At 36.5% G+C, this 27,874-nt stretch overlaps 1 protein-coding gene across 1 annotated transcript; it reads right to left on the bottom strand.

The window, feature by feature from the left end:
- Positions 1–1,396: 1,396 nt before the first annotated feature.
- LOC135770796 (myelin-associated glycoprotein-like) lies at positions 1,397–18,875 on the bottom strand. The gene is made up of 10 exons (XM_065280604.2): positions 18,702–18,875; positions 18,083–18,155; positions 17,145–17,507; positions 16,730–17,020; positions 16,105–16,353; positions 3,468–3,716; positions 3,118–3,375; positions 2,931–3,015; positions 2,729–2,798; positions 1,397–2,369 (listed from the first exon to the last, which is right to left on the bottom strand). Exons 2-10 carry the CDS (start codon positions 18,129–18,131, stop codon positions 2,301–2,303), a joined length of 1,683 nt encoding a protein of 560 aa, XP_065136676.1. The 5' UTR covers positions 18,132–18,155; positions 18,702–18,875; the 3' UTR covers positions 1,397–2,300.
- Positions 18,876–27,874: the final 8,999 nt, after the last annotated feature.

The raw sequence follows: 27,874 nt of genomic DNA, 5'->3' as shown, positions 1-27,874 counted from the left end.
AAATGACAAATATTAACCATAAATTATGTCTATATTACTTGCAATAAGGCTAAAGTAATCATCTGTAAACAGTTATACATAAATTAGTATGACTGCATTGGTTTAAGATACGAATAATACAGTGGGTCCACTAGACCCACAAACATTGTCTAAGTAACAGAAATATGAACACCACACGAGGGTTAAGCCAAAGGTGGCAGACTCTCCGGGGGATGAAAAAACCCCTAGGAGAAAAAACGTCCTGGCAGGGGGAAAACTCGTAGGAGGAGAAATACCCTTGAGAGAGATACATATATATTTATATACATTAATGCTATTGGGGTATGTGAACGGGTAAGCGAATTAAACTGTTTCCGCCGGTGGTCACTGGTCAGGGATACATTATAGTGGTTTAAGTCAGCTTGGTTCCAGGCAGGCTAGCTATTGCAGCATAAGTATATTACCCAGATGAGTTATGTGAGTGCTTTGTTTTAGACAAACCAACTATTGGGGGATAAGTACATTTACTGGACATTTTATGTGAATGCTTTGTTAAAGAAGAATGTCTTAAGTTTAGATTTAAATTGATCAACTGTGTCTGATACTCAAACATTGTTTGGTAAATCATTCCATGTTGAAAATGTTTAAATATTTCAGGTGTTACCAATTGAAGTTTTTTAAGAAGAGCAGCTTTCACTATTTACAGTGTTGATGAATTACAATCAAATCTTAATTTTGGCTTTATCATTTTTTTCAATATATGTAGTTTTTACAAATTTTGAATTAAATATTTTTCGTTGGCCAAAACTTTGTCACTGAATGCTTAGGCCCTGTTTACACGTACATGTTTATTTTGAAAAACAGAGACATTTCCCTTCGTTTGCGCCCTTCGTTTACACGCAAACGGAGAACGGAAACAGATTCTTTCTAAAAACTCAGACCTAAATCTTCAGTTACACAGTTGCATGTAAACTGAGACAAACGGATGTTTAGACAACCAACATCACAGCATGCGCCAGAGCTTGCACCTACTGTACGTCAAAAGTGCGACCTTGTTCAAAAGTGGAACAGAAAGTGATTTGTTGCTGTTTTCGGGATTCTGATTGGCTTACGTGGGCTTGAGCTTCTCGTTACACCATATATACACGGGTACGTGTCAATTCTGAAAACTGACATGCAAAGTTATTTTTGAAACCGGAGAGGTTGAAATGTCCTTTATGAAAATAGCCGCCCACGTGTAAACTTAGTCTTAGTGTGAGGAATAAATCAAACACTCGACACAAAATCTTCGGAAGGTCCTTCCAGTGACCACCAGGGGTCAGTCTTACACACAGTACACACAGTACACACATACAGCTTGGTTGTTCACACAAATTAATAGTTTATTAATTAAATACATAAACATGTCAGCAAAAAATAATGTGATTGAAAATAAATCTTTAGTATTTGGTATGTGTCACATTTAAAGACTCTTTCAAGCTTGCATTATTTTCATAAATTATATCGATTATGATTCATGTTTTTTCTGCATAATATGAGAATAATATTTGTGCATAATATGAGAATATTCCAAAAAGCACATTACGCACTGTTTAAACTCCTTCTGTAACACCACACTAATTCATATAAAGTCTTCAAATCAGTTTCAAGAATTGCTTTGCACCTGCTCAGAGACCATACAAGCTTTAGAGCCAAATCACAGCTGCAAATGTGTATTAGTTACAGAGATAGTTTAAATATAATGCAAAATAAATCAACAGTAGTTAGGAGCAAAACTGTTATAAGAGGAAATAAAACGTTTGCCCTCACAAAAAAACAACAACAACGTTTTGGTATACTACACTGCTATAGAATTAAGGAATATGATATATAAAAAGCAAACACTTAATAAAATATTTTTAACTCATTAGAAATGAATTGCATGCCCAAGGAAATACCTTTATGTTTATAGTTTTTCTTAGTCGCTTTGGAACATTTTATTAGATCTTTGTTCAACCTTCACATCGTCAAGTCAGTTGTGGTAACATATAAGCAAATGCTTTGATACAATCATGCAGATGATACAATAGTCTGCTGTTTCCTACATTTTTAATTGCTTAATTATATCATCGAAATACGTTATATTTCTTTCTGTTGAATAGAATTTCACCTCAAAACATTTAGAAATTTGTTCATCCCATAAATCATGCAAAATTCTTGACCTTTTTGTCATCATCTGTTACTCTAAGCATGTGTTCCATAGGTTTTTTTTTTTAGTCTTTTGTAAATGTGAACTGAATTCATAAAGGATACTGCCAAGTGAATCTTGAGTTACAGAAAATTTATTTTGACGTGTTAGCATAGACTGCTTCATCTTCATGTTGCCCACGTGGCAGGTCTTTGTCATCACACTGTCAACAAGAAATAGCAAGTCATATATCATAGATAATTTTATTATTTTCAAATACCCCCTCTTAATTATAAAAGTGCTGTGGGAAATACAGTCAGACCTGATAATAGATATTATTTAACGTCACAGTTTTAACTATTGCTATACTAATGAACAACTGTTTAGTAAAGTCGATAAGTGACATGGCTATTCGGCTGTTAGTGTATAGGCATAACATTAAACTTTAATCACATGCAGCATACAAAGCAACACCTCAATTAAAGTGTTAATAAACTTCGAATGAACTGTCATACTGCTTAAAAACAGAATGCACACAGGACTCCTGCATTTACTGTATAAAAGAAAAGCATTTTTACCTACCTCCCAGTTCTCATAATCATTTGAGTCATCTTTGTTGTATGTGTAAATGTCATTGATTTTCTCTTCTTTGCTGATAAAGAAGGGTTAGGGTTAGGTACAGAAAAGATACAAAGGATTAATTAATGTGTGAAATAAAATAATAAATGTGTGTTTTGATACAAACACACTTAACAATGGGAGAGAGGGAGAGAGAGATTCTTACCGGTGTCTTTTGGCTACACAAACTGAAATGACCACTAGAGTAACCAAAACAGCAGCTGTGGCGACCACAATATATATGATCATACCTGTAAAACATAAGAATAATTTAAAAATATTTATTTTTTAAAATAAAACCAGTGATAAAATGTTTAAATAAGACATTAACACATTTAAATATGAAGTCTCACCACGATGCGGCACTTGCATAGTTATGACAGAGTTTCCCTCGCTGTTACTGGCAGAGCAATTGATAGCGTCAGGGAAACCCAGCCACCCCTGAAGGGTAAAGGTGCTAAGAAAACCATTTTGTTCAATGCTGGAGCTGGGGAAAGTTGTTGAGAGACCAAGCCACTTGACTTCACTGGGTGGGTTGGAGTCCACGATACAAACACAGACTGTAAGAGGCCCTGATTTGCAGGAAGACTCGTTTTTTATCTCAGGAGGATCTATAATAGACAGACAGACAGACAGACAGATATTAAATAGATAGATAGATATACTTTTTAAACTATAAATTAAATGAATGCACCATACTTACACAACACATTAATCTTCTGTGGACCGGAGCTGTTTCTTCCCTCTGTGTTACTGGCGGTGCAGGATATGGCTTCAGTATACCGGGACACATGATTCAGTTTATAAGTGGGTCCATTAGCCAACAGAGATCCATTTAAACTAATCCACTGGAATTTAGCAGGCGGATTACTGTCACAGGTGCAGATCAGTTCAACAGATGTGTTCTCCTTCACCGGCGAGTTACTCTTCACATTTACATTATATGGAGGATCTGAGTGAGACAAAATGTTGATCAACATTAGCTGTTGTTAACTAGGGACTCGTATTTAGAAATCGCTTCATGGGTCGTATTTCAGAGAAATAACAAATGACCTATGGTGTTATCAATTGGAAGATATTACACATTTTGGGCTAGGGGCCCAATCATACACATGGCACAATGCAGCGCAAAGCGTGGCGCAAGTGTGTATTGCTAATTTCAACACAACGTAGTTATCATTTTCACGTCTAGCGTCACGTTGTTTCAATAGCAAATGGATTTGCACCCATTTTTGCGCCCATGGGCGTGCTGGTCTGAAAACAAGGTGTGATCAGGGCGCATTTCTAGTTTACCAACTAAAACCCGATCTAAAGTCTAATGTCATAAATGCTTTTAAAAGGACCCACGGTGCTATCCGAGTGCTGTACTGTAGGCTCTCCAAAAGTTTGTTACAATTGAAGTATTTTTAGAGTACAAACCTTTACTTGCATATTTGTAAATTATTCTTTGAGATTTTTTCAATGTTCAATTTAAATGAACTTTATTGGCATGATTGTGTCACTTAGGGCTGTCACGATTATGATATTTGGCTGATGGTTAACTGTCAACACTCTAAGAAAGGATGTGTTATTTTAACACATTGTTTTGTGTTATCCTATTTAACACATTATGTGTAATTTAGTTTTGATTTTGAGTTCAAGTAAATAAAAGGGACAACACAAGGTGTGTTAAAACAACATAGTGGGCTCTATTTTAACGATCTGAAACGCAAGTGCGAAGCGCAACGCGCAAGTGAGTTTGTGGGCGGATCTTGGGCGCTGTTGCTATTTTCCCGGCGTGAGAAATAACTCTTGCGCCGGGCGCAAATCAATAAGGGGTTGGTCTGAAGTAGGTTCATTATTCATAGGTGTGGTTTGGGCGTAACGTCAAATAAACCAATCAGAACGCTATCCAACATTCCCTTTAAACGCAAGGGCGCAAGTTCCATGGCGGGTTGCTATTATTATGACGGATTTACCAGGCGCACGCCAGGAGCGGTTCACAGCCGAGGAGACCAACGTCCTTGTACGGGGGAATCCCACGCTTGCCAGCATAAATCGGGCACGCCGTGTAACGGGAGGTGGATCTGCCTCAGGACTTGACGCCAGCAGAGGACATCGCCCACCCTCACCGCTGAAAGGGTTTGGGGGCTTTGAAATCGGACCCAAGAAACGCAAGCAAGGTCCAACCCCAAAGTACACTTACAAATCAAGTTCATATACATTAAGGTTTCTTATGAAAACATTTTAACTATTATTTACATAAAATAAACGTAATACAGCCACACAACAAAGTTATGAAAATATTTTAATCGTTATTTGCATGAGAATAAATAAAAACTATCACCACAATGCTCACCACTATGATTCCCCTTATCTCGTGTATTAATATTTTTAAGTGTAACAATTTATGATTTGCAAAAATAACTGTTGCATCTGTGTAGATTAGATAAGCAAAGTGTGTGCGCGTTGTGCACGCTATACATTATTGTCAAGCATGCGCCCTTAAAATAGCATAATGAACCACGCGCAACGCGCCACTGACTTTAGACTAGTTTTTTTTTGTTAGTAGCGCAATTGTTTTTTGAAACTGCAAAATAGCATAAGAGATGGTTTGCGCCGCAACACGCCTCCTTTTTGCGCTGAACCGCCCAGGGAGCGCAAGTTCATTCCCTAGTTTGCTGACGTGCATCTGTGGAGGGAAAAACCCCGCTGTGCGCCGGCGCAAAATACGAATGATACATGCGTCACTGACAAAGTCAATTGCGCTGGGTGCAAGATAGGGCCCAGTGTGTGTTGTTCCAAAAATAACACAGAGATGTGTAAAAGGGACAGTGAGTAGGATTTCCCCCCATCTAGTGGCGAAATTGTATTTTGCATTCAAACGAATAGTGCTCTCTAGCACCTATTTTTTCCAAATGCGTGTTGCAACTACGGTAACCGCATAGGTGTCATTTACACTGAGGACGCAGGGGACATGTCCCCACCACTTTTTGAAATGGCTGATTTTGTCCCCACCACTTTTTGAAAGCATTTGGTTTAAATGTTATGAAAAATCAAACAATACCTGTGCGACTTACATTGCAAAAATGACTTTCTTATTTAGAATTTTTTTTCTTGTTTTCAGTAGAAATATCTATTTTTTTTTAAAATCAAGATGTTTTTTCTTGATGAGCAAAATGACCTAAGAAAATAAGTCTAGTTTTAGACAATATACAATTTAAGTAAATTTGTAATTAAAACAAGCAAAAAATATCTGCCAATGGGGTGACCAAAAAATCTAAAAATAAGATTGATTTTTTCTTAAACAATTTAAGCAAAATTTTCTCACCCCATTGGCAGATCATTTTGCTTGTTTTGAGCACAAATTCACTTAAATTGTATAGTTTTTGTTTTAAAACTAGACTTATTTTCTTACATCATTTTGCTATTCAAGAAAATACATCTTGATTTAAGAATGTTTTGATATTTCTACTGAAAACAAGACAAAACTACTAAGTAAGAAAGTCAGATTTCCAAGAAAAAAATTCTTAGTATTTTTATCTTGTTTACATTAAAAATATCTAAAAATTATTAAATTAAGATGCTTTTTCTTGATCTAGTTTTAAGACAAAAAATATCAAATTTAAGTGATTTTGTGCAAATCGTAAAAAAATTTCTTAAACACAAAATTTAAGAAAAATTCTAGAAAAAAAATTCTTACCCCATTGGCAGATTTTTTGCTTGTTTTATGAACAAAATCACTTAAATTTGATATTTTTAGTCTAAAAACTAGATTAAGAAAAAGCATCTTAATTTAATAATTTTTTGATATTTTTAATGTAAACAAGACAAAAATTCTAAGCATTTTTTCATGAAAATCATTTTTTTGCAGTGTACAACTGGTTTTGTGGTCCAGGGTCACATATGTTGCATTGTATGCTTATGGTGTGTTTTCTTTTATGAATTGTAATCATTTACTTAACATGCTGCTGTTTTCTACGGTATGGTGCTTTGGTACTGTTCGGTTGAGCTGGTGTCGCAGGGATTGTTACATGTGCAGTCGACATTGTTGAGGGTTTTATGGTGAGTATTTTTGTCTTGTTGACCGGCCTACACTATGCACATTTTTTTCCCATCCTTCTGTAATGTTTTTTCATCTGATATTTTGTCCCCACCACTTTTCAACACAAACTGACGCCCCTGGGTAACCGTTATGTACTCACTCATCTTCTTGTCCGTTTCAGTTGGTTCACATGTTCTGAACGAAAACGTGTTGCGGTAAGCTGCTTTTTTGTCCCTCTCTGCTATTATAGTTTTTCAATATGGCAAAACAACATGAAAGCCTAGGACTTACCCGTTTAATGTAAATTAAGAGAAGACATTCTAAACTTACAAAGAAAATTCAGATCATCGGCAGAGGTAATTTGACAACAATGAGGACATATTTATGAATAAAGACATTGATTTTGACTAATACTTAAAAAACCTACACATTGTCCCTTTAAATTAAGAACAACACATTAAACGTGTTGTCCGTAACTAGACACAAGATGTGTTATTTTAACACATTTGTTTAATAAATTGTGACGGTTATGACGGTTAATTGTTTTATTGCTTTGACATTTAATTCTCATAAATTTGTTTTTGTTACAATATAAAATAGACTTTGAAATACAAACATTTGAAGGCTATACAAATTTACATTTACGGAGGCACATAAGAGGGAGAATAAAAGTACTGTACAAGATCAGAGCTGTAGATTATATTATTTTTGATGGTGTTTAACTGATAGATAAATTTAGCAGCAGCCAATGGGTGTCTGTCTTCCCCCAGTAACATTTATTTGATCTGATTCTGAAGAGCTGTGAAACTCTGGTATGAGATTTTGCTCTAAGCTCTTTATATTTACCACAGTCTCTCTCTCTCTCTCTCTCTGTGCGCATGCGTTGAGTGAGCGTGAGCGTGGAGCGTGCATGGGGAGCGTTTGATCGCGGTGTGAGTGTTTGAAAACTTTTTCTATCTTTATCTCTCTTTTAGTAGTGTTAGCGTTTAAACTGTGTTTTTGTGGTAAAGATAGTAGTAAGAGGTGATTGTTTAAGGGAGTTTTTTCGCTCCCAGTCTGTGCACTGGGAGCATGGCTGCTCCAGGTGCGGAGAGTTTGGAGTATTTAACGAGACGTCATGGAGTGAAAATTGATACTACCGCTAATGTAGAAGAGTGTGTTTTAGCGGTGGCTGCTTTAGTTGGACATGAGAATGTATTATCAGCATCACGGATGAATAGTGCTATTGTCATTTTTCTGAAGACGATTGATTTGGCAAATTTGGTAGTTGAGAGTGGTATTGAGATTGGTGGTATTTTTACATCAGTGCTTCCCCTTTCTACACCTTCAAAGAAAGTCACGCTATCAAATGTGCCGCCGTTTATTAGAAATGACACTTTGGCCGAAATGCTCGCCAGATACGGAAGACTGATATCACCAATAAAGATGATTCCAATAGGAAGCAAGTCTTCTATTTTGAAACATGTTGTGTCTTTCAGGCGATATGTGTATATGGTTTTGAAAGATAATATTGATGAACTTGACTTGACTCTCAACTTTCGTCATGAAGGTTTTAATTATGTCATATACGCCTCAACAAACACAATGAAGTGTTTTGGGTGTGGCGAAAATGGACATCTTATCCGTGCCTGTCCGAGAAAAGTGAATGATGTTGCTTCTGATAATGTGACTGAAGTACAGAATGTTGTTAATGAACGTGACGCTGAAATGCCTGGTCCGAGTATAGCGCCAGTTGCTGTTTTGGAAAATGCACACGCCAGTTCTGAGAGCTTAGAGAATACAAACGTTGTTAAGAATGGAATAATTGCAGAGGGAGCTGAAACAATCAAAGCCCCGTCTGTCGAAAAGGAAACTGAATGCGAGTCTGACGAGTCAGAAAACAGTAATGGCGAAAATAGTGCTATGGTAATTGAACAGGTAAATCTATTAGTTGATACCCCCGTGTTAGAAGATGAAGGATGTTTTTTTAAAACTCCCCAAAAAAGAAAACTTATGACTTGTCATTCTGATAAGCAAGCAAAAAAAACAGATAACCTCAGTGTGAGTCAGACTGACACTGACAGTGAAAGTGACATCTCAGAGTGTAGTTTTAGTGCCAGTCTGCCTCAAGGTGGCTTCTCCAGCCGAACTTACACTGTTGATGATATAAAGGCTTTCTTAAAAGTGACCAAAAATCTGAGGAAGGTGAAAATAGAAGAGTATTTTCCTGATATATTGCAGTTCATTGAAAAAGTAAAGCTTTTTAGAAGTGAAAGCTGCTTTACTGATCAAGAGGGTTATCGGCTAAAGAAAATCCTTACAAAGTTAAACACCCAGTTAAGTGAGCCAGGTGAAAATAACTAGAATGGGTAGTTTGAATAACTCTTATTGGCTTTTTTGCTTTTTTTGCTCTCTTCTTTCCTTTTTGATGGGGGAAATACATTTTGCATCTTTAAATGTTAATGGTGCAAGAGACATCAAGAAGAGAGCTCAAATCTTTGAACAAATGAAAAGTAAAAAGATTGATGTGTTGTTTTTGCAAGAAACTCACAGTGATGTTTTAAATGGTGTAGACTGGGCTAAAGAATTTAACGGATTGGTGATTTTAAGCCATTATACCTCTTTAAGTGGTGGAGTTGCGGTGTTATTTTCAAAGAGTTTTATTCCACACTCTTATAATGTTGAAGAAGTAATTAAAGGAAGGGTGTTGAAAGTTAAAGCTTTATTTGAAAATTGCTCTTTTGTTTTTGTTTGTGTGTATACCCCAACTGTGGCATTGGAAAGAATGCTTTTTTTGAATACACTGGACAATGTTTTAAAGGATTGTAATACTGATGATTTTTTAATATTGGGAGGAGATTTCAATTGCACGGAAAGTGCTTTGGATAGAAATCATGTTGAACCACACATGCAATCAAGAAAGAGGTTAACTCAACTGATTAAGTCTCACAGTATTTTTGATGTTTGGAGGAATTTTCATGACACACAGAGACAATATACATGGGCCCATGTTCATGATGGGCAGGTGTCTTTGGCAAGGCTTGACAGATTTTATGGTTTTAAACATCAATCGAGTATGTTTAGAGAATGTTTAATATTTCCTGTATGTTTTTCTGACCATAATTTGGTAAAATGTGTTATGGCAAAAAACTGTGTCAAATCAAAAAGCGCCTATTGGCATTTTAATAATAGCCTGCTATGTGACTCTCTTTTTAGAGAAGCTTTTAAAGAGTTTTTTTTAAATGCTAAAGCTATGAAATCTTCTTTTTCGACTTTACAGCAGTGGTGGGATTTTGTAAAGTTGCAGATTAAACAGCTGTGTCAACAATACACCCTCAACGCTACAAGAGATATTAAAGGGTCAGTGAGTGTATTAGAAGAAGATTTAATGAAGTTACAAGAACGTGTTGAATTATCAGAAGACGTTAATTTTATGGAACAAGTTAAAGAAAAGAAAAAATTATTGGGTGAATTGTTAGGATTATCAACACAAGGTGCTTTAATTAGATCTAGATTTCAAAGTGCTGAATTAATGGACGCTCCTTCAAAGTTTTTTTTCAATTTGGAAAAAAAGAACGGTCAGAAAAAATTTATTCATGGCTTGCGGTCTGACACAGGAGTTTTATTAACTGATGCTTTTGATATTAGAACAAGAGCAGTACAGTTTTATAAGGATTTATATAAGAATGAAATTTCAGAAGTAAAGGATGATAATTTGGGTTTTTTTCAGAATTTACCAGATATAACTAAAGATCTTGATAAGGATTTAAGTAAAGCACTGAATTTAAGTGAACTTAAAGATGCCCTTAGTAAAATGGAAAGTGGTAAAACACCTGGTATAGATGGTATCACAATTGAATTTTATAAATCTTTTTGGCCTGAGGTTGGCCCAGAATTACTTACAGTTTTTAATGAGAGTTTAAAAGAAGGGCGTTTGCCACAGAGTTGCCGTAGAGCGATTATTACCTTACTCCCCAAAAAAGGAGATTTAAATGAAATTTCTAACTGGAGACCGATAAGTTTATTATGTAATGATTACAAAATACTTTCTAAAACTTTAGCGGTTAGATTAGGTAAAGCTCTTGAATATATTATCCACCCAGATCAATCATACTGTGTTCCGGGCAGGAAAATTTTTGACAATGTCTCTTTTGTCAGAGATATTTTAGACTGTGGAAAACTGTTTAATTTAGATTTTGGGCTGATATCAATTGACCAGGAAAAAGCCTTTGATAGGGTTGAGCACATGTACTTATGGAGCGTCTTAGAAGCATTTGGTTTTAGTTCAGGTTTTATTTCAATGGTTAAAGTTTTATATTGTGGCGTTGAGAGTGTTTTAAAGATCAATGGTGACTTGTGCTCTCCTTTTGGAGTATATAGAGGTGTCAGACAAGGCTGTGCACTATCAGGAATATTATATACTTTGGCTATAGAACCTCTGTTAAATAAATTAAGAACTGTTGTGTGTGGACTGTGTATACCAAATTGTACCCAAAATTTTAAGTTATCAGCTTATGCTGACGATGTTGTTGTTATAATCAGTGGATCTAATGATGTAAATGTGTTGTCAAAGACCTTAAATGATTTTAATTTTCTTTCATCCGCTAAAGTGAACTGGAAAAAAAGTGAAGCCATATTAGTTGGTAAATGGCTAAGAGGTGAACCAAAGCTTCCCGAAGGCTTAAAGTGGACCAGAGATGGTTTTAAATATCTTGGAGTTTTTTTGGGGAGTGATGATGTTGTGAAAATGAATTTTGAAGACACTGTTGAAAAAGTAAAAGGGCGACTGGACAAGTGGAGGTTTTTACTTCCTAAAATGTCCTATAAGGGACGTATTTTGATTATTAATAATCTTGTTGCATCTGCCCTTTGGCACCGTTTGGCTTGTATAGACCCCCCAGTTGTCATTTTGACAAAAATCCAGTCAATTTTAATTGACTTTTTTTGGGACAAATTGCACTGGGTGCCGAAAAGTGTGTTGTACCTGTCAAAAGAGGAAGGGGGACTTGGTCTAGTACACTTGCAGAGCAGAACGGCTGCCTTTCGTCTACAGTATGTGCAAAGACTTTTAATGTGTTCCACAGAGTCAAGTTGGATGGGCGTTGCTGGTGCAATTCTTCGGAACATTGAAGGCCTAGGCTTGGACAAAGCTTTGTTTTGGCTGGACTCTCATAGACTAAGACTTTGTGACTCTCCAGTTTTTTATCGCAACTTATTCAAAGTCTGGTCTTTATTTAAGACTAACAAGGACAACAGTGCTCCCTCTCTATTTTGGTTACTCCAAGAACCTTTGGTCTTTGGTTCACGTTTGGACCTAACACATGAAGCATCATTTGCTGTACCTGAAAGAACTTTACTGAATAACAAAGTGACAACAATTGGTCACTTACATCAAATAGCAGGACTTGATTTTAAAGATGTGTACACAGTTGCTGAGCATTTAAAGCTCAAATCATGCCGCATTGTAACAAAAGCACTTGAAAGTTGGAGATCAGCTCTCACTGATGAAGAAAAAGAGTTGTTGGAACAATATTCAAAAGGGTCTAAAAACCCTGATTGTAAAGATCCTTTTCCTGATTTAAGTGTATATCCTGTCATGGGAGAATGTGATGGTATGTTACTTAATTGTGATGATTTGAAGATTGTGAACTCTGAGGTTGCATCAGGGAAAGAATTGTATAAGATTTGTGTTAAAGTGCTTAATAAGAACTTTTTAAATAATAGGTGTGATACACCTTGGAGAGAGGTTCTTAAACTTGATGGTAATGAAAAACCAGAATGGAGAGTCTTATACAAGTCACCATTGATCAAAAAAACGGGTGATTTACAGTGGAGACTGTTGCATGGTGCAGTTGCAGTTAATGCCTTTGTGTCTTTGTTTAATGATGATTGTAATGAAGGTTGTCCCTTTTGTCTACAAAAAGAAACTCTTTTTCATGCATTCATGCACTGTGAAAGGCTAAAACCTTTATTTGACACATTGGAAATGCTTTTTATGTCTTTTAATGTGATGTTTTCAATGAAAATATTTATTTGTGGTTTTAAGTATTTAAGAAGTTGTAAACAAAAATCTCAGTTGTTGAATTTTTTGCTTGGTCAAGCAAAAATGGCAATTTATGCCTCTAGAAAAGAAAAAATTGAGACCAATGTTTTCTGTGACCTAGTAGCTGTTTTTTCAAGACTTGTGAAGGCCAGGATTTTGATTGATTTCCATTATTATAAATTGATGCATGATCTTTCACTGTTTGAATCAATTTGGTGCATTAATGGGACCCTCTGTGAGATTGTTGAAGAAGAGTTGCATTTTTCTTTTTGTTAGGTTGATTTTTTTTCTCTCTCTCCCTTTTCTGGAATAGGTGATGTGTTGTAGTCTGTTCCATTTTATGTAATAAATGTTTTTTGAAAAATCAAAAAAATCTCTCTCTCTCTCTCTCTCTCTCTCTCTCTCTCTCTCTCTCTCTCTCTCTCTCTCTCTCTCTCTCTCTCTCTCTCTCACTAATGAGTAACACACTGACACCTATAATTTTATACTCTTGTCATATTGACAACATGGCTTTTTTGACTGTCTTGTTCATGAACAAAGACACAAGGACTTGCCATTTTTATGGGACTGACATGTTCACTCACACTGACATAAAATTTACTTTTGAGGGATGAACTAAGGATTTTGAACATGTTACGCAGGAATGTTCTGAGAATGTTCTGAGAATGTGCTTATTATTATGCAAATTTTAAGAATGATTCGAGAAAGCAACTAAGAAAAACTGTAATGCTTTGTATCTTTATTTATTTTGTTTTATTAGCAAAAGACAGAAAAGCAATGACATTTACACAAACTACCCCAGAGGACCACATGTTAATATGAACTAGGGGGTAGGTTGCATTCAATGGAGGTGTTGCTTTCGGTGGAAACTTGTGTTTAAAGTTTTGTTTGCACTAACAGCAGAGAAGCAACTTTACAAATGTACGTTTTATCTTGTTGATCAGTGTGATGACTGACACCTTCCATGTGAGCCAGATGAAGATGGAAGCAATTTACGCTAACATGTAAACATTTATACAGGCATTATACTGAATGTTAACGTATCCTATTGGCTAACTGAGTAATAAATAATAACATATTGACATGTAAGAATAATGTCATCAGAGTCAGCCATTTGGATACACTATAAACTCTCATTGTAATGCTTGAATTTTTTTATGTGTTAGCGTAGCTGCTTCGTCTTCATCTCATTTACATGACAGATGTCCATCATTGCACGGATCAACAAGATATAAGTACATTTGGAAAGTTTATTTTCTGCTGTTAGTGCAAACAAAACTTTAAACATAAGTTGCCACCTAAAGCAACACCTTAAAGTATTTTGTCACACTGCTCACAAACTGAATGCACACAGGACTGCACTTACTGTATAAAAGCATTTGTACCTACCCCCCCCCCTTTTTTTATAAACATGTGGGTCCTCTGGGTAGTCTGTGTAAATGTCATTGCTTTGTAAATGTCAAATGTCTATTTCAAATTAAAAATAATGAAATAAATAAATAAAGATACAACGCATTACAGTTTTTCTCAGTTACTTTAGAGCATTTCTCAAATATTTTTAAAATTTGTAAAATAATAAGTGCATTTCTCAGAACAAATTGAATTTCTCATTTGTACAAACTGCACATCATCATTGATTTCCTGCAAAAACCCGTAATCATGTAATTAGATTACTGTACAAATTACTCTCTCAAAAAAAGTTTTTAATTATTTATTACTAATTACTTTCTGAATCCTATTCGGGAAATTATACAAAGTTAGGCTTGAAATGTGGCGAAAGCCAGAAATGTTCAAGTGGGTGGGCCTTTATAAAACAGGGTGGGCAAAGCATAGAATGTACATAAACTGTGCTCAACAAAGTGGCCGGCGTTTGTTTTTTTCCCAATTGAAGCGTGGCGTTTTTCAAAACAGCCAGCAGCTGTCCGTTTTTTCCGCGCTGTGGTCGAAAAATATTCAACTTTGGGTGAAAAGCTCATCTCGTCAATGTAAGTTCTCACACAGCTGTCCAATCACAGTGGACGAAGTGCGGGACAAATATCACAACAATCAACCGACTCACAGATCAAGTATCACAGCAAACAAAGTGCTTGGCTGAAAAAACAGCTGGCATTTTGTGTCCTCCAGGCGTTTTCAGCCGCGTTTAAAAGCATTCAACTTATAAATAACCAACAGTAGCTTGTCTACAGTAAATGGGCAGGTGCCCCACCAAATTATTAATCCACTTGAAAACACAGAACTCAATATAAACTGAATTACTACCAGAATTAGTTTTTACGTTATTTACGTTACGTGAACGTAGTTTCCGAACAATGATATGTCATTCCTCGTCAGCAAAATGAATGATGTGAAAGCATCATAGGATACGACAGATTCAACAGGTAATGATTTTACTAAAGAACTCGTTTGAGAGATTGTTATTTAATGAGAAAATAGCCATCAACCAACATGGCACAATACAAAATAAAAGTGTAAATTTTATTTCAACAATTTTAAATCATACAGCCTATGACACGACACAGAGTCTGCCCCCCTAAATAGTTGACTGAAGTAATACTCCTGACTATATACTGTAAATAATAATTTACGAGTTTACGAGTCATCCAAAAATATTTGTAATGATATTCGGGTCGCGGTCAGTTGGGTCGTTTGAAATAAAGATGCCAATTATCTATTTAAAACAATTGCTACTTTTAAAAAATGCGGCCAGGGAGCGTGTCAGATACAATATTTTTTTTTTGCGGTCCGAAGGGCGGGCGGGTTAGTTGAAAACGTCGGTCAGGTTGTTTATACATTGACCCGCGCATCACTGATAAGAACTAATCTGTAGTTATAACAACTCATCTCTAGTCAAGATAAAGAATAGTAAGTTTAAATTACTTGTAAATTTGAGTTGATTCAACAAAAATATTTTTTTACAGTGTGCACCTTAGACATTAAATTTTGATGTTAAATTCACTATTGTATTATATATAATTGATCTACAGTCCATACGCAGTATTCAATTACATCAAAAGTAACTGTAATTAAATTACTGGAAAAATAAGAGTAATCCCTTACTTAATTTTTTCTAGGAAAAAGTAATTGGTAACTACTAACTAGTTACACCCAACACTAACACTTTACACAATCATTCTCCTCCAGCAAGTCATCAATTCAGGTCACATTTACAAAAGTCTACAAAAATGAAAACACCTTTATTTTTAATAATACTTTAAAAAAAAAAAAAAAAAAAAAAAAAAGAATATATTATACTCAACTAAATGAGGCCCTTAATGTGTAGTACATCATACTTACACAACACATTAATCTTCTGAGGCCCGGAGTTGTTTTGTCCCTCTGTGTTATTGGCGGTGCAGGATATGGCTTCAGTATACCGGGACACTTGATTCAGTTTATAGGTGGGTCCATTTGCCAACAAAGATCCATTTAAACTAATCCACTGGAAACTAGCAGGTGGATTACTGTCACAAGAGCAGATCAGTTTAACAGATGTGTTCTCCTTCACCGGCGAGTAACTCATCATATTTACATTATATGGAGGATCTGAGTGAGATAAAATGTGGCCAAGAGTTAGTTCTTACATCACCAACTTTCTGAGTATCCCATTGTGTAAAATTGCCAAACATTACTGTGAGTAAACACTTAAAAATAGGGTGCCTCTTTACAGCAATGTCATAGAAGAATCATTTATTTGGATATTTTCATGTCTGAGAAAATGTAGGATTTAGGCTTAATCCTAGTCCCTGACTAAAATGCAAGTTTGAGCCGTCTTAACTAAAAACAGCTGTAACATATCTTCCATTGATAAATCAATGATATCAGTGCCATTGTTTTAATTGATTTGCAAATCAGTAATGTTTTTGGATATGTTTGTAAAAACTAATATAACTAAGACCTATCCTTTTTTTCTCAAGCTTACATTTAACTTTGAGTGTTTTGCTGCTGGTCACTTTATTCCCACCACTGAAGTCTGCAGAGCAGATGAGAGGTTTATTATGATCTTCTCTGGAGGGTGTGAAGGTCAGAGATGATGTTAATCTCCATTGACCGTGATCTTGTGGATGAGAGAGACTCGTGAGAGTGCCTTCATGGCTCCAGGTGAGACGGGGCGGGTCAGACGAGCAGGAATGTGACACGATACAAGTAGCAGTCGCTTTTCTTTGTGACATCACTTCCTCCTTCACCGATATGGTGGGTTGTTCAGGTAAATCTGGTGAATCAGATTGAATATTTTTAATGTTTAAAGTTTAAGCAGATATCCTAAAGCTCATCTGAATGTGATTTTGAATATTGGGGTGAACATTTTATTCATGAATATCCTCAGAAACTCATACCTTTCACTGAAATAGAAACTTTATTCTTCAAGAATGTGGCCTTGTCTAAATCTTTGATCTCGATGCGAAACATGTACGTTCCACCATCGCTGTGATGTAAAGAGTTGATTTTCAAAGTGCAGTCTTTCTGATGCAGATCACCAAGAAGAGTTGTGCGACCCCTGAATTTGCTGATGATTTTGTTAGTCTCTTTGTGATAGATTATGTCATATTTATCTGTGTACCAGATTCCTGTAAATTGGTAGTATGACTTTCTATCTGATGGGTAGTTGAACTTACAAGGGATCACCACACATGATCCAGACAGACCCACTACTGAATTTGGTATTTCAGCATTCCAAGAGTCAACACCAGCAGATGATGCTGAAAAGAAATTCACATTTACATTTATGCATTAGACACTTTCTCCAAAGTCCACTTTTTTCAGTACTTTTCCAATTAGGCAGAGTTTTGTGTTTGTGCTTGAGGGAGACCTGCCGGCAAACAAGGATACTGCAATTCTTTGAAATTAGTAAGAGAGTGTGGCTTTATGGTTTTTAAATATGGTTTAAATTAATTTTTAAATGATGTTAAAAATATTATACTGAAATATAAAAATATATATTCTCATTTCTATTTCATTAATAGCTCCGACAAAATCATAATTGGCTCTTTTTCTTCCCCCAATCCCCAATCTACTAAATATATTACAGGAACAATATTGCTTTTTCACACATTGCCAGTCGTATTGGTTAACTGATGAAACCATCACATTTAAACATTTTCTTTTTGGCAGACTTTGTCATGTCGTACTGTAGGTCCAGACATGCGTCTCAGTCATTACTTGTACACATAATAGTTTTATATAATAAATAATAACTTACTTGTCTCAATAATAATAATAATAAATAATATAAATAATATTAAAGTTAAAAGATAAATACTTTTATTTTACTAACCTCTTAGGCAGAGAACGAATGCAAATAAACTGCTCGGGAAGACCACCATCTTTACGTCAGAATGGAGCACCTGCTGTAAGGGGATTTTAGCAATTAAATGGCTACATTGTACCAAAACAAACAATGCATTATATATCAATAATAGTTGTTTAAAATTGTTTAAAATTAACACTACTGCATAGATGCATTTTTTACAGTTGCCAAATATTTTAATGTAATGATTACTTTTATTTCTGGCACTGTGGCGTAGATGTTAGCATGTCTAATAAAATCAGTCATAAACACCACTGCACAATCTAATCTGTAGCGTCTTATTAACTCACTGTCATCCAATGTCTGCAACACATTTCGTCTTTCATCCATTTGCTCTTTTACTAAGGAAACTCTTAAGCCTTCTGAAAGTCCTACTCCTAACACTTTTTGACCTTAATAGCTCTTATAAGGCTTAAGATGCGTTGTGAGTAACTTTTATCTTTACAATTTTCTCATTTATTCTAAGGGGAAATGCCTAAAATAATTTTCTCAGATTTTTTCACTAAGAGCAACTCTTTACACTAAGAATTTTTATGAATATGGGCCTTGATTACATAGAAAGTGTAAAAAAAATCTTGTCACTTACATTAGTGTGTCCTCAAACAGTGTCTAAGCTGATATGCAGAAGATGTGAGGAGCTTTAGTAAAAAACTTCCTTTCTGGCACATGCATGACATCATTTCTCTTACTAAGATCAAAATCACATCCTATATGCTGTTAAAAATATGCATTTTTTTTTTTTGTAAAATCATCAACATATGTATTTTATGTTCCCTTAATTAAGTTTTCTATAAGTTTATATGTCAACTTTTTACAAGCCAAAACCTCAAAATAGTAGCTTGAATTGACTCGCAAACAAGTTGTTTTAATTTCCTGCTGCATTATTTTTACAGTATTAGCTTTACAATAGTTTTCTTGTTGTTGTGCTGTGTATTTTTAAAGGCGGGGTGCATGATTTTTGAAAAACACTTTGAAAAGGTAGTCGGGCTGACTACAAAAACACACTTGTAGCCAATCAGCAGTAAGGGGCGTGTCTACTAACCAACATGGTTGCCTGGGGCACGTTCAAGTTCAAACCGGTGCGCAACGTTTTGCTACGGTTTCTGGGTTGTACGTCACGTTTCCTGGAAACGGCGTGCACTGGTGTGCAATGGGGTTTGAGATATGTTTTCTCTTGTTTGGTGGGTGTGTCAAAACTGCAGTCCAATCAGGAGCAACATGTAAATAAACCACGCGGTAATAAAGAGACAGCTTGCACATTGGGTCTAAGTTGGAATGTTCTCTTTCATTCTGGATGGCAGGCATACAGGCCATCGGGACTACCGGGAGATTCCCGGTGGGCCGTGGTCTAGTTGGGCCGGTGCGTTATGTATTTTTAGGGTCAGACTGGCCATCTGGCAGACCGGACAATTTCCTGGTGGGGCTGACGTAATTTTTGGACCAATACATTATTATACCTCACACTATTTTTGTCTGACCAGCCCATAACACTCGTACATTGCGCATCGCGCGCCATTGCATTCTTTCTTTGTTTCTGTTTTTACGCAATTCATTAATGAGTTGCAACTCTTGCATCATCAGAACAGTGTGTTCAAAGCATCCCCGTTTCTGTTTAAAAAACGTTATGCAACATTTTGTCGGGGCTGAACGCAGGATTGTGTATGCGTGGTCTATCAAAAGAAGGCCCAGATTCTATTGGGATAGGGGCGTGTTTGTTTAGGTGATTTCAAATGTCAACATTGGTTTTCAGAGATCATGCACCCTGCCTTTAATTTACTTTATATGTTCACATCGGTCTCTATAGCATCCTAAGTGTACATAATAGGTAAAATCTATAGTATAATAATATAGGAATATAAAGCAAATCCTGGATAAAGGAAGTTCAGCATTGTCACACAATGTATTATTAAAATAGCACATTGTTCTGGTTTCTATTTTTCTCTCATTTGTATGTTGTGGGTTTGATTCCTAGGGAACAAACATGAAAATGTAGGCCTTTTCGGCCTTGTCCTAGTTAATTTATACCCAGTCTGGGAAATCACCCCATAGAGTTCTAGTGAGGCACAGATGTGTTGGTAATGGGTAAGCATTATATAGTTTTTGACCATCTTTAGGAGTAGCGTGCAATATAAGGGATTATACACTGTCAGAAAAAAAATTCCAAAATGGTTGCTGCTTACGGTCTCAAGTTTGTTTTTCATTATCATCTACCAAAATTACCACAATTACTGAGAATAGGAACAGCACATTTCTGCTGAAGATGTTGAAGAATTTGAGGTCTTATTTTTGTCAGTAGCACAAATACATTGTGATGCATTTACAATTTATCAACGTTCACTTTTACTGCAATGTGAATAAAAGACCTAACACCACATGTCCAGTAAAGCTTGTGTTTGATATAAACAATTAAAGCATAATTTTAACTCCTCATAGCACATAAACGCTGTTCATGGGTCATAAAGGAAATGAGAGTAAGTTCTTTAAAGGCAAAAATAAAGACAGAACAGAAACAGTTTGTGAGTCAAAAGTCAGAAATGACAGAAAAAGTTTTAGGCCTTTCACACATGGCATAGTGCAAAATGTGTGGTCCAACACATTGCAACCTCATAAAGCCAAACTAATAGAAACATTTCTGCCCTAGCAAGCAACACTTAGAAGATCACCTAATTTAAAGAAAACATCAAAATTTAAACATTTTGAGAACATTAGAGTCAAAACCGATGTGTGTGTTTGATTGTCTTTATTTGAACAGGATGTGTTGACTCACACCCTAACAATACAATGGTAAGGTCATTCACACTCTTGTATTAGAGACAAAAAATATTAAGCAGAAACAAACCTCAAAATGTAGTCCTAATTGAGAACTTACTGAGATCATGTTTTTAAATGTAGCCTATTATCTAAACCAGTGGTTCTCAACTCCATTCCTGAAGATGTTTCTCTCATCTGACACAATCAGTTCAGTTCATAGAGATATAATGAGCTGATGATTTGTAGCATGTGTGTTAAATAAGGAAGGCATACAAAATGTGCAGAGCAGTGGACCTCCAGGAATAACGTTAAGAACCACTTATCTAAACCACAATAAATGCCTAAATTGGTAGCATTGCATTAGCCTATCAAAGGTTGTGGGTTTGATTAGGGAATGAACATGAAAATGTAGGCCTTTTCGACCTTGTCCTAGCTAATTTATACCCAGTCTGGGAAATCACCCCATAGAGGTCAAGTGTATTGAGGCACAGATGTGTTGGTAATGGGTAAGCAGCATGTAGTTTTTGACCATCTTTAGGAGTAGCGTGCAATATAAAGGATTATACACTGTCAGAAAAAAATGTCCAAAATGGTCCAGTGCCCTTTAAAAAGTACACCTTTGCACCTAAGGACTTCATGGTAGACTGCAAAACCTGAAAAATTCAGAAAACTCAAAACATTTGTGGACTTTTGTGTTTAAGTAAACCAAACCATTAAACCTTTATAAATTACAATTAATCCAAACTTAAAAGTTTTTATTTTATTGTATTTAATATTTAAGTACACTATACTTAAAACTACTGTTTTGCCATAAGTAATATTTACTATTTATTTTTGTTCACAAGTAACAGAAACAGAAAATATGATTCATGTGAGTGTGGCACTACACTTCTGAACAATGGTAACCACAAAACTAAAACATAGCAAACTCTTCTAAATCGCCAACATAAATGAACATTAAACACTACTTTAGCAGATTAAACTACTAAACAGTATGTTAAATTTAACAACCTTAGAAATATACAAAATGCCACATGCACAATATTGCAGCAATTATATTCACAACACTAAAACATAATTTATAATAATAAAACAGTGACAAGGACCTTTAATTTGCAAAATATACACTTTTATTTAACTTCAGTTCTAATTTTTTATTTTAAAATACCCAGACGTCACACCAAGGCTGTGAAGGATCCATATATGAATCCTTGGTTTCAGGGAAAAGAAAGGCCCCATTGGAGGCTGCATGTGAAAGAGCCTTCGACTTGGGACAGTCGCATGGAGAGATATTGTTAAATTCCTTTACTTAAAACCTCTGGTTATTGTATGGTCAGATTAATTATTTAACCTAAACTAGTTGTTATGTAGTTGTACCATGTGTGGGCTATCAGAGTGGTAGTCATAACCCCTGGTCATTGTCCCTGCTTTAATTAAGTTGTTATACAATAATAAGAATCCATCTTGGAAACTGACTCTGATGCGGCAGCCATCTTTAAAACTGACTCAGATGTGGCAGCCATCTTGGAAACTGACTCAGATGTGGCAGCCATCTTGGAAACTGACTCAGATGTGGCAGCCATCCTGGAAACTGACTCAGATGTGGCAGCCATCCTGGAAACTGACTCAGATGTGGCAGCCATCTTGGAAACTGACTCAGATGTGGGAGCCATCTTGGAAACTGACTCAGAGGCTGCAGCCATCTTGGAAACTGACTCAGATGCGGCAGTGCGAAATCGGGGTAGTTGTTGAGGTGAACAATATTAAAAAAGTCTATGGTGTGGTCCTCTAAGGATCAGTTACCTTGACGTAGAGTAACTAGGGCAACTGCTGGATCCATAAATGGTCAATCATTCTGTCACGGTGAGGCAAGACAAGGTAAGCGGGTCCAACTGCAGTTTTTAGAGATTATTAAGAACCCAAAAGATTCAGGAACACATTAAGTATAAATGAATGTCCATGGCAACAAACAGGGGGGGCGAGCAACACAGGAACAAGAGGGAATTAAAACTGCAAGCAGTGATGGAAGGGCCCTCGCACACATGACACCGCCACGCCGTGGCATGAGAAGAATTAAAGGGAACAGTAGTAAATAGGCATTTAAGCATGTAAACATAGGTGAACCATTTAAAAGTGTAGTATAATGTGCCACATTTCCTGTTGCTAATTACAAATGACAGCGAGGTAGCATCGTGTAAGATAGCATGAGAGAGAGAGAGAGAGTGAGTGAGCAAGTGTGTGTGTGTGTGTATGAGTGACTACATGTAAATATTGGCACGTAGATGTGTTCTGTCCAGGACTCTTATCAATCATGTGAAGTTTGGGACAAATCCGACATTGCGTTATCATTGTAAACATGTTACTTCCTGTTACCAGCTGGTGGCGCTATGACCATAACTGACTATTGGCATCATAGTGACAAAGTAACGCGTTTCTGTAACTCCACTACTTTTAGCAGTAACGAGCATGTAACGAAGTATTTTTTTATCAAATAACGCAATTACATTTACTGAAATTTAAATGAGTTCGTTACTCGCGTTACTCTATTTTGTAAAAAATAGACAAGACATATCTGATGTCGCAGGACCGTAATTGGCGGCGCAATGATTCATTACACTTCATCATAGCTGACAGTGCATATAGAATGAACATGAAAAATCTAAACGGGACAACATACCTTTGTTTAAAAATTGTGCGCAAGTCATAATCCATCCAGGTTCATGTTTGTAAATTATCTTCACCAAGCAATCGCAGTATGACATCAACTTGCATTTGTAGTCCACAAAGGTAATAAATCTAAGAAATGTTCATATATTCTTAGATGTTTACATCGGCTTCATGGAAGAGAACGATCCGCGATTGTTGTTTCCACTAAAATATTCACACGGCGGTGTACACCCGTGTTAAAACTCCATAGTATGTGTGAGCTCGCTTTTAGTTTTAGTTTCAGTCTCTCCGTATCCGAACAAAAAATCCACTCGCTCTGTGTCCATCTGACAAAACAATCCACTCGCTCTGTGTCCGTCCGACAAAACAATCCACGTAGCCTACTCCGTTTTCTGATTAAATATCTTCCTTTAATCCTGTGTATCATTTAAATCCAACAGAAATCAAACAATATATGACCAAAGAGCGCAGTCCCTGCGGCAAGCTTCACAAGCTGTGTTCCAATTCAAGGGCTGCACCCTACTAAGCATGTGATAAAAGGTGAGCACTCGGCCTTTCAAGGCGCTCAGAAGTTCGCAAATAGAACTGAAATGAGACGGTCTAACCTTCGGAGGACCCATAATTTGCCTCAACTGGTGCACGCGCATCGCGCCTGTTAGCAGGACACAGCGGAGACGTTTCTAACTTATTAAAATAAATATGAAATCAGAAAAATTATAATTTATTTTAGAAAATATGACATGTTGACACAATTGTCTCCAAGTTTTTAAAGACACTACACAATTTTAACACATTATATATTTTTGTAAACATGCAGAATATTTGTCTAAATGGTCTAAATGATATACATAAATAAACTAAGTTTACATATTAAGATAATTTCTAACAAAAATATTCAAAGGATGAATCTAAAGCAAAATAGGCTCCTACAGTATGTGATATATTAGAGTCTTACGTGTAAAATAGCCCATCCATATCATTTTATAGTTTGACTGTTCTGTACTGTTCATATTTACATTTAAAAAGCAGACATACAAGTAACTAATTACTTTTGATATACAGTAACTGGTAGAGTAATTCAGTTACTTTTAAAAGAAGTAACTAGTAACTGTAACTAATTACTAATTTTCAGTAACTTGCCCAACACTATTGACATGTAGATGTGTTCAGTCCAGGACTCTTATTAATCATGTGAAGTTAGGGAAAGATCGGACATTGCATAATCAGTGTAAACATGTCACTTCCTGTTGCCAGCTGGTGGCGCTATGACCATAAGTGACTATTGACATGTAGATGTGTTCAGTCCAGGACTCTTATTAATCATGTGAAGTTCGGGACAGATCAGACATTGCATAATCATTGTAAACATGTCACTTCCTGTTGCCAGCTGGTGGCGCTATAACAATAAGTGACTATTGACATGTAGATGTGTTCAGTCCACGACTCTTATTAATCATGTAAAGTTAGGGAAAGATCGGACATTGCATAATCAGTGTAAACATGTCACTTCCTGTTGCCAGTTGGTGGCGCTATAACCATAAGTGACTATTGACATGTAGATGTGTTCAGGTCAGGACTCTTATTAATCATGTGAAGTTTGGGACAGATCGGACACTGTATGCCTGAGTTCCAGCAACCTGTTTCATAGCGAAACATCAAACTTTGGCTGGCCGAAACAGACACAAATTTTAATATAGAATCAAATCCTTTGCAATTTAGCATCACAAAGGCCTTAAGATGACAATCACCAAATATGATGATGATCCGACGAAAACTGTAGGAGGAGTTAGTTAAAGTATGACTGCTGGAAATGAGAAAAACTGAGCCAAAATCTGAGAAATAATTCAAAATAGCTGACTTCCTGTTTGGTGTAGGGCATTGCTCTATGAGACTTTTTTGTAGGGCTTGTAATAATACATGAGCATACCGAAATTCGTAATTGTAAGTTAAACACAGTCCAAGGGCTGCTTCATTCAATATTTGAAAGTGGCGCTAAAACATGTTCCTTCAGGTTGCCAGCTGGTGGCGCTATGGCTATAAATGAAAATTGTTATGTAGATGTGTTCAGGTCAGGACTCTTAGCAATCATGTGAAATTTGGGACAGATCGGACATTGTATGCATGAGTTCCAGCAACTTCCTGTTTCATTGGAAAACATCAAACTTTGTCGGGCCAGAACCAACACAAATTTTTATGTAGAGTCAAATCCTTCGCAATTTAGCATCACAAAGGCCTTAAGATGAGAATCACCAAATATGAAGATGATCCGACGAAAACTGTAGGAGGAGTTAGTTAAAGTATGACGCCTGGAAATGACAAAAACTGCGCCCAAATCACAAAAATAACTCTGAATAGCTGACTTCCTGTTTGATTTACGGCTTCACTCCAAGATACTTTTTTGTAGGTCTTGTCATGCTACAGAAGGGTACCGAATTTCGTAATTGTACGTCAAACACAGTCCGAGGGCTGCTTCGTTGAAAATTTGTAGGTGGCGCTATAGAGCCATTTTCCCACGCCTAATTCCAAAGCCTACACCACATGTAAATTTTCATCACTCTTGACATCTCTGCAAAATTTCATGAGTTTTCGAGTATGTTTAGGCCCTCTAAAGTCCCGCTGAAGTCGGAGAAGAAAAAGAAAAAAAAAATAATAATAATAATTAAAACTGCAAGCAGTGATGGAAGGGCCCTCGCACGCATGTGCACCGCCACCCGATGGCCTTAGTAAAGCAATAAACCAGGGGGATTGAAATTTCCGTGGATAAATATAGGTGGATATTCAAAGGAACTTTGAAGTGCCACTACTCCTTTATGCAGCAGGTGGCGCTATGATTGTAATTGATTGTTGTAACATTGATGTGTTGAGGCCAGGACCCTTGTCAAACGTATGATGTCTGTGACAGGTCGGACATTGCATGTCTGAGTTACAACAGCTTTCTCATCGCGAAAAATCAAACTTTGACAGGCCACAACGGACACGCCCCTTTAACGAAATGTCAAGATCTTACCAATTTATCATTGTGAAGTTCCTAAGTTCAGACTGACCAAATATGATGATGATCTGAATACATTTCAATGAGCCGTAAATCACAGTGTAAAACATGTCATTTCCTGCTTCCAGCAGGTGGCGCTATAACTTTTACTGAATATTGCCATGTTGATGTGTTCAGGACAGGACAATTATCAAACTTGTGAAGCGTGGGTCAGATTGGACATTTTAAACCTGAGTTAGAACAACTTCCTGTTTCATTGAGAAACAGAAATTTGGCAAGCCGCCACATACACACGCTCCATTGAAATGTCAAGATCTCCGCAATTTAGCATTGCAAAGCCCTTTAGATGACACTCACCAAATATGATGATTATCTGATTAAATTTATAGGAGGAGTTTGTTAAAATACGAAGGCCAGAAATGGCAAAAGTTGCACTCAAATTACAGAGAAAATTCAAAATGGCTGACTTCCTGTGGGGTTTAGAGCTTTGCTCCAAGAGACTTTTTTGTAGGTCTTGGGGTGATACATGATCCTACTGCATTTCGTATTTGTGCGATTAACGTAGCGGGGGGGCTGCTCTATTTTATTTTTGTAGGTGGCGCTATAGAGCCATTTTAACACCCCAAGTTCTGAAGCCTATATCACATGAAAATATTCGCCACTTTTGACACGTGTGGAACGTTTCATGACTTTTTGAGCTCGTTTAGGCTGTCAAAAATGGGATTCATTTAGCGATACTTTGCGAGGCCGCAACGGACACGCCCTTTAACGAAAAGTCAAGGTCGTGGCTATTTATCATCACACAAGGTCTTGAGATTAGACTGATGAAATATGATGTTGATATGGTTAAATCTCTAAGAGTAGTAAGTCACAGCATAAAAGGTGGTATTTCCTGCTTCCTCTAGGTGGCGCTATGACTGATACTGAATTATGCCATGTTGATGTGTTCAGGCCGGGACCCTTATGAAACGTGTGAAGTTGGGGGCAGATCGGAGTATGTATGTCTGAATTACAACAGCTTCCTGTTTCATGGTAAACATCACACTTTGCCAGGCTGCCACGGACACGCCCTTCAACGAAAAGTCAAGATCTTTGCAATTTATTATCGCAAAGGACTTAAGATCAGTCTGACCAGATATGATGATGATTTGATTAAATCTCTAAGAGCAGTAAATCACAGCGTAAAACATGGCATTTCCTGCTACCTCTAGGTGGCGCTATGACTGAAGCTGTATATTGGCATTGAAATGTGTTCAGGTCAAGACCCTTATCAAACGTATGAAGCGTGGGGCAGATTGGACATTGTATGCCTGAGTTAGAGCCACTTCCTGTTTCATGGCGAAAATGCA

Source organism: Paramisgurnus dabryanus, chromosome 8, assembly GCF_030506205.2.
Source record: "Paramisgurnus dabryanus chromosome 8, PD_genome_1.1, whole genome shotgun sequence".
In the NCBI taxonomy this organism is placed as follows: Eukaryota; Metazoa; Chordata; class Actinopteri; order Cypriniformes; family Cobitidae; genus Paramisgurnus; species Paramisgurnus dabryanus.
The sequence above is the reverse complement of the archived record's forward strand: the minus strand, read 5'-3'. Positions and strand labels throughout refer to the sequence as shown.